Here is a 21,142-nt window from a genome sequence, read left to right on the forward strand (position 1 = left end):
GAAAATCAGCCCCAAAATTCAACGTGGAAGTGAAAATTCAACCCCATTGCTAGTCTCCATGCTCATTGAGAGAAGAAATCACCATAATATGATGCTTGCAGCCATCTATGTGTTGAGTAGAACTTGGCAATGAAAGCTCAACTTTCAGCCATGGAGAAAGGTTCACAAGCTCCCAAATCTTGAGAAAAAAATTTGCAAGAAAGAGGCTCAAATGAATGATCTCAAGAAGCTCTACAAAAACCCTAAGGTTTGGCATCAAAACGGGTAAAGGAAGAGCATCCCATGGCTATGGAAAGCTTGAGGAAGAAGAAGATGATTACTAAATGTGATTAGCAAAAAAGTTAATTGCAATTAGTCACTTGCCCTAAGTTTTGGCCCGATTGTCCCAAATTTTTGGTCCAGAGGCCCAAAATTTGGTCCAAAAATGGCAAGATTGGCCAAAATCACTCAAAATTCAAGCAATTTCCATGAAATGCTCACCATCTCCATGAGATTAAGCAAGATTAGAGAAGATTTGTCAAGAATCACTCAAGGATTACAAGAAAATGAGAAAAAAAATGCAAGAAACTCAAATTTTCAAGCAAATTTTCCCAACAACCCATGCATGCCCATGATCAAAATCAAGAGCTCTGATACCAATTGGAATGAAGGGATGTAATGCATGAAAAATATGAGTAATCACCATGTAAACATGATGCCTAAGTGTGTTTAGTCTCTCACCAAGAGAATGAAAATAGCCTTCCACAAGCCAAGAGAGAAGCCATGAGCTCCAAGAAACATAAATTTCCATTTCTAAAAATGATCATCCAAAGTTACAACCATGGTCCAAGTCCCCTCTTTTATACATGGACTTGTCCCATTATTAACCCTATTGAATAAAGTTCCTACTTTATTACAAAAAAGAGAAGAAGCATAAACAAAGAGGGCTTACCTCTACTAGCTGAATCCGTATGAATCGTATATTCATGGCCTATGCCGCCCTTGGAGGTCGTTCGCTTAAATAGACGTACAAAAGATTATTATAATAAATCAAAATATTAGTTCATTATGCATAATAGGGCTTATGCAGAATAAGGCTATGCATAAGCCCTATGCATAGCCCTATGCATAAGGCTATGCATAACCCCTATTGCATAAGTGGGCTATGCATAAAGAGGGCTATTGCATAATAGACCTATTGCATAATAGGGATATGCATAACGCTATGCATAAACCCTATGCATAATCCCTTGCATAATCCCTTGCATAAGCCCTATGCATAAGGCTATACATAAGGCCTATGCATAAGCCCTATTCCATAAGAGGGCTGTGCATAAAGAGGGCTATTCATAAGAGGGCTATGTATAAGCCCTATGCATAAGGCCTATGCATAATCCCTATTGCATAAGAGGGCTATGCATAGCCTAGGCCTTATGCATAAGCCCTATGTATAAAGAGGGCTATGTAAAGCCCTCTTTATACATAAAGAGGGCTATTGCATAAGAGGGCTATGCATAGCCTAGTCCTTATGCATAAGCCCTATGTATAAAGAGGGCTATGTATAGGCGAGGGCTATGTATAGCCCTCGCCTATTGACCTAACCCTAATCCCGACACCCAAGGGTGAAAAAAAACAAAGACAAGAAGTGCAAATGAAGAAAGAGGTCTTACCGTTATGAATGGCTACTCCCAAAACCTTGCTCACTTGAATAATCCTACAAAAAATAAACATAATAAATAAAAAAATTATTCCTCATCATTAACACATTAGTAAGCAAGAAGAACAAGAGAAAAAAGAGGTGAGTGCCCTAAACCCTACTCTTAATGCATAAGTGAATGGAAAAACTAGTCTATGTTAAGCCTAAACCTATGCATAATGCATAGAATGCTTAATAGAAAGCTTTGATGGAGAGAGAGCTCTCCATCAAAAGCTCTATGCATTAGGCTAGGGTTAGGGAAAGGGATAGGAAAGAGAGGGGAAGGGAGAGAAGCTCACATATAACTATTTCCAAGCTTTCCATAAAAGCTTGGAAGAAGACATGAAACCATCAAAGAGGGAAGAGAGCAAGAAGTGCTTACCTTGGAGAGGGAGACTTGATTGATTCAACACCCTTGAGGGATGAGTTGAGGTGGGAGGAAACTCGGGATACAGGCGCATAACTACGCATGTGCAGCAATAGGGAAGCAGGTAGGTATTAACACCCATCTCGGCGGTGATTTAGGTGGGAGTCCAAGTTTTCCAAGTCGTTGTTGAGCAGCAAAATTTTGCTGCTAGCTTCGCTGGTGAGAAGCAAAATTTCACTACTAAAAGCAGTGTATTTTTGCTACTAGTAGGCAACATATTTTCACTGCTATGCAGCAAAAAAATGCTACTGTGATCATTGTCTAGCAGCGAAAACCTGGGTAAATTTATGTTTGTAGTACTGGATGTTGTTGTTTGTTTTGTATGAACCCTAAATCAGTTTTGGCCAGGTCAAAGATGTGTAAAAGTGATCATCAAGGGTTGGAAATTGGATCCAAGGCATGGTTGAGAGCAAAACCCGGGGCCTCCACCTTCCAAAAAAGTTTGTATCACGTGCGTTCAAAGGCATATTTTAAAACCCCTCTGTAGCCTGATTTCCCCTATTTTATGCATACCTCCTATTACTTTTGCAATATATTATTATAACCCTCCTGTACTTTTAAAATTTCCAGCTCATAGAATTTTTTCCCCCCTCTAGTAAATTTAAATTTAAAGATATCACGCCCCTTACAATTATTGAAAAAGGTGATCACAAGAATAATCGATAAGCCTTTGTCAACTTGCATATACTACTACATCTAGAAGGATGCCGTCATGTATTCTCACCTTGACCTTATCTTTGAATTTGTGCGTTCCAAGAGAAAACAAGGGAGATCCTTAAGAACATGTCCTTTCTAAATGCCTTGAAAGAAGGCCAGCATGCAGACTTAGTGAGATTATCAAGGTCTTCCTAGAAAGTAAGAATGCAAGTTTATTGAAACAAAGAATTGAATACTGATGTCGAGAGTGGAGAGTTCACGGGAGAGTAGGAGACGAGAGTCAACAATGTGTGGGTGTGAAGAATGGATAATGGGCACACCACAACCCACGAGTTTTATTCATGTGTTAGAGTTAGGGTGGAGCCGGTTCATCTCCTCATCCACTGCCTCGCCTTCCTTCAGGCGTTCTTTTTCAGCTCTCCTCATCCCTTTCTTGTCATTTTTTTTCTTCTGCTTTGGAGGATTCTTCAGGATAAAGGTAGTCAGCTTGTCTCTCATGTCAACATCAGATACAAATCCACAAGCAGCACACTTCAACGTTATAAACTGACTTTTTGTGATGACTATCTCTGTCTCTGGGTTCCCACATCCATAACACTGGTCATATTTCTTAATGAAATTTTCCAAAAGCCCTGCAAGTTTTGCTGTATCATGTGCTCCATTCACAATAGCAATGCCAGCTTTCTCATCAAATTTTGACTGTGCACCAAGTTCACATCCAAAGTACTTAGTAGTGTAGGCTAGAGCCCTAGCCAAGGCCTTTGCAACATCGATCATGTTCACAAGATTGGTCTTGATTCCATTTCCTCTGCCTTCAATCTTAGTGATCAGCTTAGGCATTTTATACCTGTAGAAGGCATCATCACGGTTGCTGGCCCCGATGTTCTGAAGAGCCATTTCAAAAGGAGCACTGGCACTTATACAAACTCAAAAAGGCCCTTCGTCTGGTAAGAAGAGATGAATTTCTTGCCGTCCAGACCGGATGTGGAGCAAAGATGAGCTCTCTCCTAATGAAGCCATATCAGCAAATAGAACCAAGAAATAAAGTGTATGACTCCCTGCAAGCACTTAGAAGTGCTCAGCAAAGTATCTCCAAAGCGCGGAAACACTCCCAGATAAATAACACTTGCCTGCTCAATGTCTGTCAAGCATCCAAAGATGCTCCCACTGGCACAAAAGCTGTATGTACGAGCTCAAAAGCTCAACCAATGAGTAAGAAACAATGTCGAACTCTTTTCCAATCCCCGATGGTCAATACCTCAAAGCATGTACCCAAGACATAACCCGAATAGCATAGGCATAAGCATACATGAGTAAAATAGCTTCAGCCCACTGTATGTCAGCAGTGATTCACTGCTCAAAACTGAGTATTCTCAGTCCTAAATCAGGGCCAAAATGATGGCAAACCATTAACATAGCATCTCCATACATGTAGACATCATACGGGCATCAATATGCATCAAGTGATCAATCCCGGTAAGCATAGACTTCAAGAGATAAGTGCTGCCCTGTTTTTGGCCTGTTTGTAGACTGTTTACACAGTCCCAAACCTGAAGCAAAAAGCTTCAATGTTCAATGCCAAGTCCCGAGGTTGTTGGCAAGTGTTTAACCAAGCCAAATGGAGCCAAGTCACAGCCTGTAAGGCTGGCGCAATCTGCGCTGCTACTCCTTGATGGCCTACAGCCCACGTGGCACAAGGGAGGGTGAAGGGGGGCTCAATAGGGAGCCAATGAAGCCACAAGTCAAGCCTTAGTGCCCCTTAAGAGGCCCACCTAGAGATATGAAGCAATGAAGCTTCAATGATGGCTGCCCCAACTTTTCTCAGACCTGCAGACTGAAAAACTGAAGTAAAACCTTGTGGGGGATGAAGCAATACCTCTGTGTGAATGTCGTGAGGGTGCCCAAAGGGGCCGGGAAGGTGCTCGGGAAGCCGGGGAGTGACGGGAGCTCGAAGGAGTCGGATATGGCTGCAAGGAAGGAGACCCAATGCGAGTAGGGAGTCGATGGGAAGCTAAGCAATTTGACTACAGATTTATCAGCATCATCATACTCCACAGTCCACAGTGCATTCGACTTTGAATCATCCTGCTCTGTGACACCGTGCTAGTGTGGAATTTCGTAGCAGACATACAATCAAGATGACACATTTTACGTATGGTTGACATCCAAATTGTGAAGCAGACAACACCAACAACTCTCATGCCTGTCAAAATAAAATTGGGCAACAGCTGCAACACAAAAAAAACATATGCATGCACATAAGAACTGGTCTAACAAGGAATCAATAAAAGACATGCACATGCTTTTTAGTAACCTATTCTTGGATTAAACACCTACTCATCATACACGCATATCATTGAACTTCATATAATGTCGTTGACTAGAGCTGCTCAAATGTATATTATACTCAAGCTACCCACATTACAGAAGGGATATACATGACATTTAACAAAAATCTACAATATGTATAGTGTTTGTGATTCTTTCTTTAGCCGTTATTGTAGGTCCCATTGCCTGCTGCCAAAATGGATTGCCTTAGGAATGAATTGGATCTGCAAAACAATCTGATAGCAATCAAAAGAGAAATTTTGTATACGTGAGCTAAAGATGTTCCTCTATTCTTTTGAATTAAAGCAATAACTAAGACTTACTTTCTCTCACAAAAACTGTCCTTGAATATACGCTTAGACATGTCAAGTCAGAGTCGCTAAGTCTTTCAGCCCGCACCCAAAAAACTTCAGCCCCACCAAAATTCAGCCCATGTCAAATCAGCTTCTTGCCTCCCTATGTGTTTGATGACGTGTTGCCTACAATCAAAATGAAAATGAGAAAAATGATGCAAAAATCTGATATAACATGACTTAAAAATACAATTAAATGCTTCAACACTTACGTGAATCACATGAAAAACTAACCTGAAGTATTTACAAAATCATTAAAAAGCTTGTAGTCATTTTGATGTAGTTCATATTTATCAGTTGCTGTATTGTATGTTAAATGTGCCAATGCAATAACTAACTCTATATCGACCATGTTCAAGTCCGTCAAGTCATAAGTAAATCTTCGACACCCTTTCACCTTTTGATACCAACCAAGCTGAATTTCTACCCCTTGAGGCCGGTCCGTCAAGTCAAAACCTCGCTTATAATCCACATACCTGCCACCTACCTTCTTTCTCATCTTTTGAACTCTTCCAAGGTACCAAGTGCTATGAAGTGTGTCCATCTTCTTCAGATTTGTAGCTTTTCCAATTCTCTTTGACCTTTTTTGTCCCTCTCCATGTGTCACATCATGGAAATAAATTGCGCAATCAGACCCTATTCCAAAAAAATTGCCATTACTAGATGACGCTTCTTTTTCCTTGTGGCTGAAATACACTCCTTGCTTCACCCTAGTCAACCTATCCTTTGACAATGTAGAGTTTCCATTGAGTTGGCTTACCAAAGTAGATTTGAAGATGAATTTGCCATCAACCTCTACCACCGGTGAGATACTCTTCTTCTCAGCTTCATTGCTTGCCTCATCAAGAAGCCCATCGATCTCATGTCGAATCTCACTCAAAGATATGACCTCGTCATCTTCATTGCTCTCGTCGCCAATGGGGCTATCATCACCACATGGCTCCGCAAAGTCATCATGCTCATCTGCCTCGCCCATTTCAGTATCTAGCTTTGACCACATTGATTCTGTATCTAACCAAGGCTCTTTCCACCATTTAAGACCCTCACTTGTGCAAGGTTTGAGGCCCAATGTCTCACATAAAGTTTGTGCCTGCTTCAATCCCTCTTTTAATGCATCTATCATCTTTGTATCACAAGAAACACTTTCGTAGTTCCCAAGATCTGCTTCCAAAACACCTTCATGCTTGTTCAAGTCCTTCCAAATGTGTTCTTGTTTCTTATGGGCCCTTGAAAAAGTCACCCCATTTGAGCTATACTCATGCATGGCAACCTGATTCAAACTACCAACACAATGCAAAAGATCTCCAAAATCAAACGCTCTTTCCTGCCCAACCATACCGCCAATCTTGCTGAAATAGATCTCCGCTGCATCAGATCCTGTGAGATGTAGAGGACATTTGAAATTTGGATAGAACTCCCGAAACATCTTTATAAGTAGAACAACAAAATGGCAAGAAAGTTGAATGTCTATGTATGCCTCTTTGCTAATGAAGTTTTCCCTTAGGTTGTATGTAGGATGGTGATGTAGCCATAATCTCCACAGCTTGAAGAAGAAGACCACTTTAGCTGCAAGCACCACACGCTGTCCCAAGTCTAAATATGGTGATAAGAATATGTCTATGTAGTCAGCAACAACCTGCAAATATGCCTCGGTCCCTTGCATGCTCCTCTCTTTCTTTCGCATTTCCCTCATACATTTTTGCACTTGTCTAGAGACAATCCTTTGGGCTGCCCCCCAGTTTTGACGATCATTTCGTTGTATGTCCCCATCTCGCAACCTGTGCTGATCAACAGAGAAAGTGTTGTAGACCATAGCAACGTGATTGAGTGTAATCCACACACGCCCAATTGCAAGCTGTCGGGTAGGACTGTCAAGAGGACTCACAAGCTTCTTTCCACAATGGACAAAATCTTGATCATGTAAACCATACACATCTCCTCTCACAAATCTTCCTTTCAACTTCCATCCAGGCCAATCAATGAAAAATTGCCTATCTCTCTTTCCTAGGTAGTCTTCAACCATGAGCTTTCGACGTCTACTGTCACCATCTGATGCATGCCCAATTATTGGACCTATCACGTCTTTGAACTTTGCATTCCACATCCGCTCCACAAGCATCCATTGGGTTCTGATGAAATCACTATCAAAGCGGTTGCATGTGCAATGCACAACTAGAGCCAATCTTGGAAGACTCTCATGAAGAGGGTTGACAATGAGGAGCCTTGCATAGTGTCCCACCACGTGATTTTGGAAGGCATCTACTATTGTCTCATATCCTTGTGCTCCATCTCCAACGATGATGGCATCATTTGAAGAGCATTGATGATCCTCTCCTTCTCTTCCACAAAACCCAATCAAAGCATCATCTTTTGCATTCCATCTACATAAAGAGAAAGATTTTTATTTCAGCCCGCTTCATGCAAAAGAACTTTATATTTACAATCAAAGAAAGGAAGAGATATTGAAAAAAGCTTACCTAATGCGTCGCTTGATAGTTGTCTCATCTTCAACAATGATAATTGGCACTCGTGATGTTATTCCATGTTTTCTCTTTGCTTCAACATATATCTTCCCGATTGCATCAAAGATATATTCAGAGAAAATGGAGGTTTGTGCTTCACATGGCAACATAAGGGAGTTATCTTCATCAGAAGAAGAACGGAAGGTGCTCCAACAGGCCTCAGGAAGTTCAGAGTTTCATGATCGACGGGGATGGTGTGTGAAAGGATTCCACAGGCAAGTCAAGGGTGCTTCAAGTTCTCCAAGCAGTTTAGACAGCATTGCCAGGCAATTCCTCAGTCGACTACTCCAGCATTAACCTCAGTTCCCCAAGAAGCAGAAGAAGTGGGGGATAGTGGTTTCAGAAGAGGAGGATCAGTATAACAGGGGGTCAAAGTGTTGCCAGGTCTACCACCTAGCAACAATCTCCGCAGAAGGGAATGTCACGTGCACACCCCTACAGGGTGCACAGTGACACACTGGCATCATTTCATAACATCATAGGCATATAGCAAATCATCATCATCAAGAAAGCATGTAGCAGATAAAAGCATGCACCAGTGATCTGGAGCATGGAAGTACATCATCATGGCCTTGGGGGGTAACCCTAGGGGCAGCATAATTCAGTTAGAAGAGCATCAGTACACCTGTCGGCAGTTTCTGGACCATCTGGAGGAGGTCGACATCAGTCACAGCATCAGCATATGCAGCATAGAAGCATGTACCACAGGCCAGGGCAGTGCCTATGCCTTTCAAACCATCATAGGCCTCATCAATAGCAGGTCAGGGCCTGTTATAGGCTAGCCGACTGCACACAGCAGGTCGTGGACATTAATAACAGCCGACAGCAGTCTTTTTGGGCTGTTGTGGATTTACAGCAGGCCGACAGGCCTTAATACTGGCCGACCTACATATAGAGGACATATATAAGAGGGGGGCCAGTCCACGCATTGAAGCATCTCCTCTTCTCAGCGTTTTGCAGCCACAGAGGAGTTAGGTCATCATCTATAATCCTCAGCCTCAGTAGTTCCAGCATAGGGAAAAAGGCAAGGGATCATCAGCAGTAGCATTCAGCATAGATCCTTTGGATCTCATTTGTAATCATTTCATATTAATTTAGTTGCATTGCATTGCATTCAAAGCTATCTTGCAGTCCTCTTTCTTTATCTCTTATCTCTCTCAGTATAAGTTAAGTGCAAGATTAGCATATTAGGGCTGGATTACTACGATCAATCTCCCCATGTCACATTGGTATCAGATTCTCAGGGTAGCCAGCTCCTAGCATTTTTCTACACCATGCAGTTATTCAGCATTTCATTCGCTTCCGCTCAGTTAAACCCAATTTTGAAGATTTTGCAAGCCTTCCTTAGGGTCCTTCCCTCAGGCATGCACTAGTAAATCCATCATCTGCACCATGCACAGCATATAGGAGTGCATATGGCTTGCATAGCATTCTGAGTTTCTTGCATTCAGCATCTTGCATCTGCAAGGTCTACAAGGACACCAAGGAGTTTTCTGGGGAAAACTGACATTCATCTTCATCAGAGAAAATGGAGGTTTGTGCTTCACATGGCAACATAAGGGAGTTATCTTCATCAGAAGAAGAACGGAAGGTGCTCCAACAGGCCTCAGGAAGTTCAGAGTTTCATGATCGACGGGGATGGTGTGTGAAAGGATTCCACAGGCAAGTCAAGGGTGCTTCAAGTTCTCCAAGCAGTTTAGACAGCATTGCCAGGCAATTCCTCAGTCGACTACTCCAGCATTAACCTCAGTTCCCCAAGAAGCAGAAGAAGTGGGGGATAGTGGTTTCAGAAGAGGAGGATCAGTATAACAGGGGGTCAAAGTGTTGCCAGGTCTACCACCTAGCAACAATCTCCGCAGAAGGGAATGTCACGTGCACACCCCTACAGGGTGCACAGTGACACACTGGCATCATTTCATAACATCATAGGCATATAGCAAATCATCATCATCAAGAAAGCATGTAGCAGATAAAAGCATGCACCAGTGATCTGGAGCATGGAAGTACATCATCATGGCCTTGGGGGGTAACCCTAGGGGCAGCATAATTCAGTTAGAAGAGCATCAGTACACCTGTCGGCAGTTTCTGGACCATCTGGAGGAGGTCGACATCAGTCACAGCATCAGCATATGCAGCATAGAAGCATGTACCACAGGCCAGGGCAGTGCCTATGCCTTTCAAACCATCATAGGCCTCATCAATAGCAGGTCAGGGCCTGTTATAGGCTAGCCGACTGCACACAGCAGGTCGTGGACATTAATAACAGCCGACAGCAGTCTTTTTGGGCTGTTGTGGATTTACAGCAGGCCGACAGGCCTTAATACTGGCCGACCTACATATAGAGGACATATATAAGAGGGGGGCCAGTCCACGCATTGAAGCATCTCCTCTTCTCAGCGTTTTGCAGCCACAGAGGAGTTAGGTCATCATCTATAATCCTCAGCCTCAGTAGTTCCAGCATAGGGAAAAAGGCAAGGGATCATCAGCAGTAGCATTCAGCATAGATCCTTTGGATCTCATTTGTAATCATTTCATATTAATTTAGTTGCATTGCATTGCATTCAAAGCTATCTTGCAGTCCTCTTTCTTTATCTCTTATCTCTCTCAGTATAAGTTAAGTGCAAGATTAGCATATTAGGGCTGGATTACTACGATCAATCTCCCCATGTCACATTGGTATCAGATTCTCAGGGTAGCCAGCTCCTAGCATTTTTCTACACCATGCAGTTATTCAGCATTTCATTCGCTTCCGCTCAGTTAAACCCAATTTTGAAGATTTTGCAAGCCTTCCTTAGGGTCCTTCCCTCAGGCATGCACTAGTAAATCCATCATCTGCACCATGCACAGCATATAGGAGTGCATATGGCTTGCATAGCATTCTGAGTTTCTTGCATTCAGCATCTTGCATCTGCAAGGTCTACAAGGACACCAAGGAGTTTTCTGGGGAAAACTGACATTCATCTTCATCAGAGAAAATGGAGGTTTGTGCTTCACATGGCAACATAAGGGAGTTATCTTCATCAGAAGAAGAACGGAAGGTGCTCCAACAGGCCTCAGGAAGTTCAGAGTTTCATGATCGACGGGGATGGTGTGTGAAAGGATTCCACAGGCAAGTCAAGGGTGCTTCAAGTTCTCCAAGCAGTTTAGACAGCATTGCCAGGCAATTCCTCAGTCGACTACTCCAGCATTAACCTCAGTTCCCCAAGAAGCAGAAGAAGTGGGGGATAGTGGTTTCAGAAGAGGAGGATCAGTATAACAGGGGGTCAAAGTGTTGCCAGGTCTACCACCTAGCAACAATCTCCGCAGAAGGGAATGTCACGTGCACACCCCTACAGGGTGCACAGTGACACACTGGCATCATTTCATAACATCATAGGCATATAGCAAATCATCATCATCAAGAAAGCATGTAGCAGATAAAAGCATGCACCAGTGATCTGGAGCATGGAAGTACATCATCATGGCCTTGGGGGGTAACCCTAGGGGCAGCATAATTCAGTTAGAAGAGCATCAGTACACCTGTCGGCAGTTTCTGGACCATCTGGAGGAGGTCGACATCAGTCACAGCATCAGCATATGCAGCATAGAAGCATGTACCACAGGCCAGGGCAGTGCCTATGCCTTTCAAACCATCATAGGCCTCATCAATAGCAGGTCAGGGCCTGTTATAGGCTAGCCGACTGCACACAGCAGGTCGTGGACATTAATAACAGCCGACAGCAGTCTTTTTGGGCTGTTGTGGATTTACAGCAGGCCGACAGGCCTTAATACTGGCCGACCTGCATATAGAGGACATATATAAGAGGGGGGCCAGTCCACGCATTGAAGCATCTCCTCTTCTCAGCGTTTTGCAGCCACAGAGGAGTTAGGTCATCATCTATAATCCTCAGCCTCAGTAGTTCCAGCATAGGGAAAAAGGCAAGGGATCATCAGCAGTAGCATTCAGCATAGATCCTTTGGATCTCATTTGTAATCATTTCATATTAATTTAGTTGCATTGCATTGCATTCAAAGCTATCTTGCAGTCCTCTTTCTTTATCTCTTATCTCTCTCAGTATAAGTTAAGTGCAAGATTAGCATATTAGGGCTGGATTACTACGATCAATCTCCCCATGTCACATAAAGATGTTGCCACTCAGGTCATGAACCTAAAAACTCTAGTGAATAAAGTTATGACTGAAGATCAGAATGTTCCTAAATTCCTAGAGGCGTGGCGACTTCAACTGGATGAGACTACACTCTCGGGTGTCAATCTTCCTGAAAACATGCAGGCTATGTTGCTGCTTGCTGCCCTCCTGTCTTCATGGCAGCCCTTTATAACCACCCGAACCGCAGCTCATCTCTCCATACCTATTCTAATCCCTTCCATTATACACGAACATACAGCTTCCATGTAAGAGCTTCCATGGAGGATGTGTTCCATCATTGCAGCAGCTTCAATTTGGCCAGGGTGGTGCTTTAGCCTTTCTGTTAAAGGGTCTGTGTACTCAGGCTTCCCATTCATCACCTCACAAAACATAGCAGAAGTAACAACTGCTAGAAGACCTAGAACGTGAGCATCAAAGCAAACCATGGAAGCTAAGCCAGCCCCTACTGTAGTCCCATTCACAATAGCAAGCCCTTCTTTAGGCTGCAATTCAAAGGGCTTCTCCAGACCAACACTCTTTAAAGCTTCAATGGCGCTCACTACCTTGCCATCAGCATTGATTGCCTTAGAATTAGGCCTTCCTGTGACAAGCCCTGCAAGGTAAGAGAGGGGGACAAGGTCTCCTGATGCAGTGATGGTCCCTCTCAGGGGCAGCAAGGGGGTAATGTTGGCATTCAAAAGCTTCTCAATGGCAGCAAGGATGTCCCATCTGATACCAGAATAGCCTTGCATCAGTGTATTGGTTCTCACCAAAACTGCAGCCCTAGAGGCTTCTACAGGGAGGACATTACCTTCACTCTTGCCAAATATCCCAGAATTCAAGAATCGGATGAGCTCCTTTTGCAGCTCAACACCTTGTGATGTTTAATTACCATCCACTCAATCATACTATAACTGTTAAATTCGGTAATAAAACACATCAAACTGCTGAGGGTATTGGTCGAGCCAAACAGCTCCGCAAGTTGCAGCAGCCCATAATCCAAGTTTAATGGAGAAGTTGAGCAAAGTACTCACAGAACTGAGCACCGAAAGCCGATAATTTCTTAAGCAAATGATGAGACGATGATTGAGCAAGGAGACCGTTACCTGTGGGAACGAGAGATGGAAAGCAGATGCCGGGACGAAGCGTCAAGCGAGGGCCTTTGCCTCGGAGACTAGTCTTCAATCGGGCTGCAGGGCCTGATACCTGTTCAGATACAGTGATATGTAGAGCTTCACTGCCTTGGATGAAGATCACACGGGGGAGTCGGGACTCTGAGCAGTGAGAGTGAGGTAGGGACTGAAAGAGAGAGAGAGAGAGAGAGAAAGGGAGTTCTGCAAATGGCCTCGCTGACTCCGCTCGTCAGAGTATACCATCGCTCAGTCGATGCAATGCGTGCGCCTGACCTTGCACATCTCCGCGTGTTTGGTGCAACGGCGTATGCGCATGTCTCCACCTTAGACCTTAGAAATCTTCTGCTTACAACACCAATAAAACACTAAGGAGCTTTATTAAGCTTAGTTAGCCAGCTTTATTAAGCTGCACAAAGATAGAGAAAGGGGGAAGCGGCGTCCAAAAGGAAGGAGGGAGTAGTAAAGAGAGAGCATCATTACGTGAGATGTTTCTTTATTGCTTCTCTCTTTTACAGCAACTAATTTAAAACACTTTCAAATTTAAAAAACGTTAAATAGAGTGTGGAGCAAAAAAAGAACTTTAAAGTGTGGGGCCAAAAAACACTACTAGATTTGAACCCTCTACCTAGACCCCAACAAAATTATGTCATACCACTAGAATAGTACCCTACTTCTAAAGTTTTGTGAATAAAAACACTCCTTATTTTATTTTTCCCAGGCACAATTGTAATACCCCTCCTTTATTTTTAAAACTGTAAGTGAGATTTATATTAAAACCCATCCTTTTGAACGCACGTGCTACACCTACACGTCTATAAGGTGGAGGCCCCGGGGAGCAAAAATTTGATGTGTGTGTGATTGATATGCAAGGGCCAATATATATGACAATGTCGTATAACAATTGAGCATGTCTAAACATATGGTCTTCATGAGGCAGTGGCACGACCAAGTGTGCGGATGATGACATAGAGAAGAACCATAGGAGAGTTCTAAGTAACATGCCACACCATTTGGTGACATCAGGTAGAGTGCGAAAGGTGGTAAGGCTTCATATGGAAAGCATGGCTGAGACTCATCTTCCCCAACCAATGAATGAGGTGCCTCCACCATTGCCACATGAGGAGGAATAGAATCTCATCATGGAAGACATGGTGAATGACTTCTTTGGAAGGGAGGTCATAGATGATACTGAGCATTCTTCAATGTCACAACAGGAGGAAACCTTGCATAGAGAGGCAAGCACACCTTTGTATGAGGGATTTTCGTACACCACAGTGCACGAGAAAACTTGGAGCTATTGAACTTGCAAACAACTTATGGATGGAGTGACACAAGTGTCAGCTGGTTTTTTTCCTGGCTATCGCAGCTCATGGTGATCCTGATTGTGTTGAGACGGTGGGCTGCAAAGGTATTGCTCTCCTACAAAGAGAGTGATGGCGATGGCAATAGGGCTGCTACGGTTGGTATCTGAGAGAGCAGATATGTTTTCTTGTTGAGTTGCTACCTCTAAGCACAGAGTGTGTGTATCGCTTCATTGGGTTGCTATCTATGCTAGAGGGTGTGTTGTTTTATGCTAGCATTGCAATTGTGTTGTTTTGTTGGCTACTGCTCTCAGCCTATATGTTGCCAAGTTGAATGAGGGATGGTTGTGTGAGTATATATCTCGTGTGTGCTGATTGAAGCTGTATGGAAGTGTTGACTCGGAATTCAAAGATGAATGATACTGGTGATGTATCTGGCTATGGTTGTGTGTTGGTATCTTGTGTGTGTTCATTTGAAGGAGAAGGCATGATTGATGTGTTTGGTGGTATAGTCCACAAATTTACACTCTCACAGCGCACTTTGTGCCAGCCTTCGATTACCTCGTCTCATGCACACAGTGAGAGCATATGTGTTTGCTGGGTGTTTACTTTGACTATGGTGTCCCTGTTTTGTGCTAGTGATTCCAAGGTTGGGGGAGTGGGAAGCTATAGAGGCCTGTTTCCTTGTTTTTTTTCCACTCCATAGCTTTTTGGTGCCCCCACTGAGGAGAGCCAAGTGTTTTTCTTCGTCTATAAGGGTGTATGCCCCATATGAGAGAGACTCGTACCACTTCTTTTGGCAGGGATTGTTGCAAATTTTCATGATGTGGTCTTATCCAGAATTTCATGGGCAGGAAGGGTGAAGATGTGTTTGACTTTTTGGAGCAAATGTAGTTGGCATGCATTAGCAATCATGTTACAGATGAAGAGCAGGTTTTGAAGCTAGTAAAGATTTTTTTGAAGGAAGATGCCCGAAGCTGGCTTAAAGATTTTGAAGCACAGGATGCAGCATATGATCTACATGGTGTTTTGACCTTAGACAGGTTGAAAGAAGGCCCTTTGGAGCATTTTCAGCCCAAGCAGAAGAGCCTAGTGTGCCTTGGTAGGAGTTGAACATCTTGAAGCAGGTCCATGGGCAATCACTAGATGATTTTGTGAAGTTATTTACATGTCTATGGGGTAAGTGGTGTACGACATTGAAGCAGGAAGTTCCTCCTATGTTTCTGAAGAAGAGCTTGTTTATTGATGGTTTGCTACCCCATTTGAAGGTCAGCGTTGAGTTGAAGAATCCCAAGTCATTTGATGATGCAGTTAGGATTGCTAGGGAAAAGGAAGGCAAGATTTTGAAGCAGATGGAGATGGGTATTTATCCGCATGAAGGTGTTGTGTATGCATGTAAATTTGGTTGAGGTGGATAAGAGTCCTATGCAAAGTTTGATTAGACAGGAGCCTCAAAGGCCTATGCAGGTACAAAGGGGGATGTTCTATGTGCCTTTTGATTTTTTTTCAAAGTCTTTAAAGCATGTGAAGGTGGATGAAAAGTAGGTGAAGGAGCAAAGTGAAGATATGTGTTTGATGAATGATGTGGATGTAGCTAAGGTTTTCCCTATTGATGTTGCGATTGAAACTAAAGGATGTGCATGTTGAAAAGCAAGATGAGGAATTTAGGTCAAGGTTTGAGACTTTTGCAAATAAGGAGTTGCCAGTGGATTCTTCTTTGGATTGGGACGTCATGGCTGTGCATGACAGTGATTTGGAGTGCTCTATTGAAGATCATTTGCATTCGGATCTGGATGACATGCATGCACATGGAAGCAAAGAGAATGATGCCTTGGGATTGGCTGATGATAAGAAGGAAGAGGAGTTGGATACAGAATGCTTTGAGGATGATTCTTTGCCTGATTCTACAAAGGGAGGAGGATGGGGTAGAGACTTGTGATGAAGTGAAGACGGTTTGCAATGCGGATGTGGAGAGCATGGAGGAAGATCCTATTGTTATGGATTTTCTTGGATAGCTTGATGGTGGTATGGTACTCGTGATGAATGATGTGGATGTTTCTCCATTTGGATGGTGGTATGGTACCTGTGATGAATGATGTGGATGTTTTTCCATTTGATGCATTATGTGCTGGTGGGGAGTCTTTGGACGATGATACCAGGGGGGTTGGCAACACTCAAGAAGATATGCATGCAGATTGGGCTGATGAAGAATGTTGTGATGTGAGTATTGTGCTTGAGGATGATATGTGGGAAGTTGCTAGCCTTGATGAACAGGAGCCAAAAATAGACATGGATGCAAATATGGTTGAGAATGTAACTAAGGCTTCTTTACATATTGCTGAAATGCTGAAGACAAAGTCCATGGATGACAAGGATTCTGAACCAGTTGAGTTGTATGGTTGTGAAGAGATGCCTATTTTACAAGAGTTGGAAGTGCTTGTGGGCACTGCTGTTGGAAGTGCTTGTGGACACTGCTGTTGGAAAGGATGTAGATTTTTGTATGTATAAAGGTCAAAATGTTAGAACTTGGCCTTCACTGGTATTGATGAATTGGATGCTAGATGTTGCAATGCCACAGGTTTTGAAGACAAGGAGGTTTGTTGTGGGTGAAGTGTTCTTTCATGGTTTATTTGAAGAGCGAAGGCTTGAGGGTGATGCTGTGTGGTTAGAGTCTGTGAATGCTTATCAAATGATGGACGAAAATGATTTTGTAGCACATATGGTTGACGTTTGGTATGTAGTGATGTAGCCATTGTTTTTCTTAGATGTTGGGAAATGGGATGGTAAGTTATAGCATATTGCTTTCGATCCTGGTGGATAGCTATTGGACTTTATGTTTTTGTTGCTGAGCATAAATGCTCTATGTGAGATCCCTGTTCCCACCGCGCAACGGATTCGGGGTACTAGCAGCGGAAGTAGCACTTCTTGCGCGAGGCAGGGTCCCACACTCGGGGCCTCGTCCACGGATATCCGGACAAAAGACTAATCTGTCGGTTTTTCCAAAACCAGACCCGGAAAAACTTCCCTTATCCGGAAAGCACGGGCGATTCCACCAGGATAATTTTTACTCTAACGTAATCAAAACTCTTACTGATCAAACAGAACCGATTGCATCTATAAAGATACTTGGTCAGATCAAGGAAGAAACTTGCACTTGGATCATTGGGATCAACGCTTTTTTCCCCACCAAGGAGGCACAGCCGTTGATTCCTATCCATAGAACAATTACTATCCGGAATTTACTTTATCTATCGTAATAACAGAAATTGAGTCTCGATTTACGGATCCATCAGTCCAGCCTAACCCCATCCGATCCCATGGGTTAGCCAACCACCCAACCACTGTAGTGATGGGATCCAATTTGGAATTTGGTTAGGTTTTGTCCCGGGTACCAAGGAAAAGAGTTCCAAGGCCCCCTAGCCGGAAGTTCATACAAACATAAAACTAGCCACACCACTTACACACCCAATATGAAATTACCTTTTTCTTAGCATCAGCTAACTTTAAAACAATCCTTTAATGAAACCATAGTACCACTGATCATAATCTTCCAATTTATCCGGTTGATTCATAATTTCCCATCATCAGAGTATCTATGGCATCATTGGCAACTAGAACGCTCACCACCTGTCCACACAGGGGCCTTTTCAATAGTTCCTAGCCCATAATACTCGGCAATATAATCACTTATAAAAATCAAGATGGACTCTCGTTGAAGATCAGCAAGATCAACCAACAGATCCATATAAAGAGCCATGGACTCATCCATTGAAGACCAGCAAGGTCAATCAACCAGATCCATGCTCGGTTTCACAAAACAACTCTTACTCCTTGTTCCAATATCTTCCTCGACGCACGCGTGGGTATCCTGGGCGACCCAGAGCCCGAGCACCGTATGGTCAGCACCCTCTAGGATCCTTCGCAGGTGACCTAGCGCTTCACTCATAGGCCGCTTCCTTGGTCCCTCATCCACCGTACCGGAAGCTCACCATTTTAATCGAACCGAGGCTGGTCAAGACCTCGGCCGACCTTGCTACGCGAGACGTCCTCCATTGACTCTCCGTCAGCAGTTGCAACTTTATTAGTTAGGTCTCCACGACCTTAATCACAGACGGTCAAAATGCTTTCCCAGCATTCTTGACATAAAACAGCCATTTACAAACAGCATTTACAAACAGTTTACAAATACAATTTCTATATTAACTCTCATTTTTCCACATTATCCCTCATGCAATCCACATTACTTATTCCACATTTCATTTATATGTGTACTCATCCAATCATATCATTTTCCATCTCTTCACTTCAGATTCCTTTACATCACATATCATATATTCACATCCATTCCTAGAATATGATAGGAAGTCCTCTTTTTATGCTTTGAATGAAATTATTTTATGCATAATTTTTATAAAAATTTTGCCATAGCTCCGCTGCTATGACTGATAAATCTCAATTTTTTCTAAGGGATAAAGCTTATCATTAAGGAAATAATTAAAATGATCTCTAATTGGATCATTAATCTATAATGGATTGAATCATCAATATGCATAAACTAAAAGCATAGAAAAAAGCCATTAATTTGGCCTCAAGCATAGCTTAATCTTGGATTAAGGAAAAGCTTTATGAAAAGCTTCATGTGGATTGAGAATGGGTCATGAGTATGACCATTTCTTGAGTGAGAGAGAGAAATTACATAAAAACCATTAATAAAAATTAACTTCAATAGTATTTATTAAATTATGTAACTCTTCACTACTATTCACCAATTAACTTTAATAGCATTTAAAAAAATCATACCAATTAAGCTTCTCAAGCTTGAGAGGGGTTGAGAAGAGAGAAACATTGAGAAATTATAGAAAGATCAATATTCACTAATTACCTTACAAATTGCTTGATTCTTTGTTCACGGTAGAGGCCCCCAACCAATCAATTGGTTAAGTATGTTGATGGAGCCACTAATGGGGATTGAAGAAAGAGGGAAGCTCCAAAAACTAGTGAATTATTAAATGAATTCACAGTTCTTGGCTTAGGTGGAGTAGAGTAACGATGCATAAACACTAACTATTTTTCAACAAGGGGGAGGCTTCTATTTATAGGAAAAATTGAGCTCCTAACCAAACAAACTGATTCTAGAATTTTCTAAATCAGTTTGGTCAATATTTGACCATTTTTAGGTCAGTTAAGCTAACTTTTTGGAACTAGACTTGAATGAGGAGAGAGGAGAGATGAAATATCTCAATTTTTATGAGTTTAAAACTCATTCAAGCATGTGAAATATGCACCTCCTTTAAAGAACTCCCCTTCCTTACATATGTGTCATAATGGAATCATTTTAATATTGCTCATAGTTTTTTTTTACTAATAAACCTTGTACATTTTCAACTCTTCATCTTATGTGAAATATGCACCTCCTTTAAAGAATTCCCCTTCCTTACATATGTGTCATAATGGAATCATTTTAATATTGCTCATAGTTTTTTACTAATAAACCTTGTACATTTTCAACTCTTCATCTTATGTGAAATATGCACCTCCTTTAAAGAATTCCCCTTCCTTACATATGTGTCATAATGGCATCATTTTAATATTGCTCATAGTTTTTTACTAATAAACCTTGTACATTTTCAACTCTTCATCTTATGTGAGCATTTACTCATTTTTGGATACCCAAAATATCTCATATTTTTAATATTGCTCATAGTTTTTTACTAATAAACCTTGTACATTTTCAACTCTTCACCTTATGTGAGCATTTACTCATTTTTGGGTATCTTCTTTTTACAAATTGGATTTATCTCCTCCCTACACATGGATTGATGCTATTGGCCCATAGGAACCTTAATTGGACCATAGTCTAAAGATTTCTGAAAATCTAGACCCTTAGACTAAGGTTCTTTATACCTATTTCCAATTAATTCCAATTGCACATTGGAAAATTCTTTTTGAATTTCTGTTTCAGGGGAACTCATCTAAATTATAAGAGATATTTTTCTATCCAAAAATATTCAAAATCTGAATATTCTCTCTCTAGAATAATTTTTCTCTCTCTAGGCTAAAATAGTTAGCAACAAGGTCTTTATATTTCTGAAGAGGGTTGATTACAGGGGAAGATACTAGACATCAAAAAGGGGTTGGGGGAGGAATCTTACACTCTAGCAGGCAAGGGGTTGGGCAAAGTATGTCAGGCAAAATTTTGTAAAAGTGTTTCGGGCTTGTGTACATATAGATGCATGGCATGCAAAAAAGCTTTGCCCTGAATGCCTTGGCCGGTGTATAGAGTGGATGGTTTTGTAGTAGGCTAGTACATGCATGTTTTTTTTTGGGAGCAGGTGCTTGAGGTTTGAAGTTTTTTCATTGTAGCTGTGCGTCTGGTCTTGGGGAAGATTGGTTTCCAATGTGTGGAAAGTTTGAGGAAGGCCTTTGATGTTGGCAGCCTTTGGGCTTTGATGTATGTATGTTGGAACAACATGGTGGTTTTATGCTTTTTTACGAGCTTTTGGTAATGCCTCCATGTGGAAGTTTATGGGAACTCCAATTGGCATGATAGCTGGTTGATCTTGGGCTGAGTGTAGATGCCATTCTCTGGCACCTATAGTGTGTAGGTGTTGGCCATATT

The 21,142-nt window shown here is 42.1% G+C and overlaps 2 protein-coding genes and 1 pseudogene across 2 annotated transcripts; all 3 read right to left on the reverse strand.

Annotated features, from left to right (window-relative positions):
• Positions 1-3,098: 3,098 nt before the first annotated feature.
• Positions 3,099-3,730, reverse strand: LOC147633363 (putative eukaryotic translation initiation factor 5-2). The gene has a single exon (XM_086805722.1). It carries the CDS (start codon positions 3,654-3,656, stop codon positions 3,099-3,101), a length of 558 nt encoding a protein of 185 aa, XP_086661848.1. The 5' UTR covers positions 3,657-3,730.
• A 1,939-nt stretch (positions 3,731-5,669) lies between these two features.
• LOC147633364 (uncharacterized) lies at positions 5,670-7,623 on the reverse strand (annotated as a pseudogene).
• Positions 7,624-12,164: 4,541 nt separating this feature from the next.
• On the reverse strand, positions 12,165-13,504 carry LOC147633365 (phenylalanine ammonia-lyase-like). Its single transcript, XM_086805724.1, has 4 exons — positions 13,496-13,504; positions 13,196-13,295; positions 12,347-12,972; positions 12,165-12,257 (listed from the first exon to the last, which is right to left on the reverse strand). The coding sequence occupies exons 1-4, from the start codon at positions 13,502-13,504 to the stop codon at positions 12,165-12,167; spliced, it is 828 nt and encodes a 275-aa protein (XP_086661850.1).
• Between the last annotated feature and the right edge of the window lie 7,638 nt (positions 13,505-21,142).

The sequence above is a fragment of the Cibotium barometz genome, chromosome 12 (genome assembly GCF_041138505.1).
Source record: "Cibotium barometz isolate CiBa-2024 chromosome 12, ASM4113850v1, whole genome shotgun sequence".
Taxonomy (NCBI): domain Eukaryota; kingdom Viridiplantae; phylum Streptophyta; class Polypodiopsida; order Cyatheales; family Cibotiaceae; genus Cibotium; species Cibotium barometz.

Bases quoted from the DNA above. Each gene is read 5' to 3' on its own strand.
- LOC147633363 (XM_086805722.1), bottom strand. From the start codon at position 3,656: ATGGCTCTTCAGAACATCGGGGCCAGCAACCGTGATGATGCCTTCTAC.
- LOC147633365 (XM_086805724.1), bottom strand. The intron at 12,973-13,195 runs GTAACGGTCTCC...ATGGTAATTAAA, and splicing joins TCCATCTCTCGTTCCCACAG to CATCACAAGGTGTTGAGCTG. The intron at 12,258-12,346 runs GTATGTTCGTGT...CCATGAAGACAG, and splicing joins GAAGCTCTTACATGGAAGCT to GAGGGCAGCAAGCAGCAACA.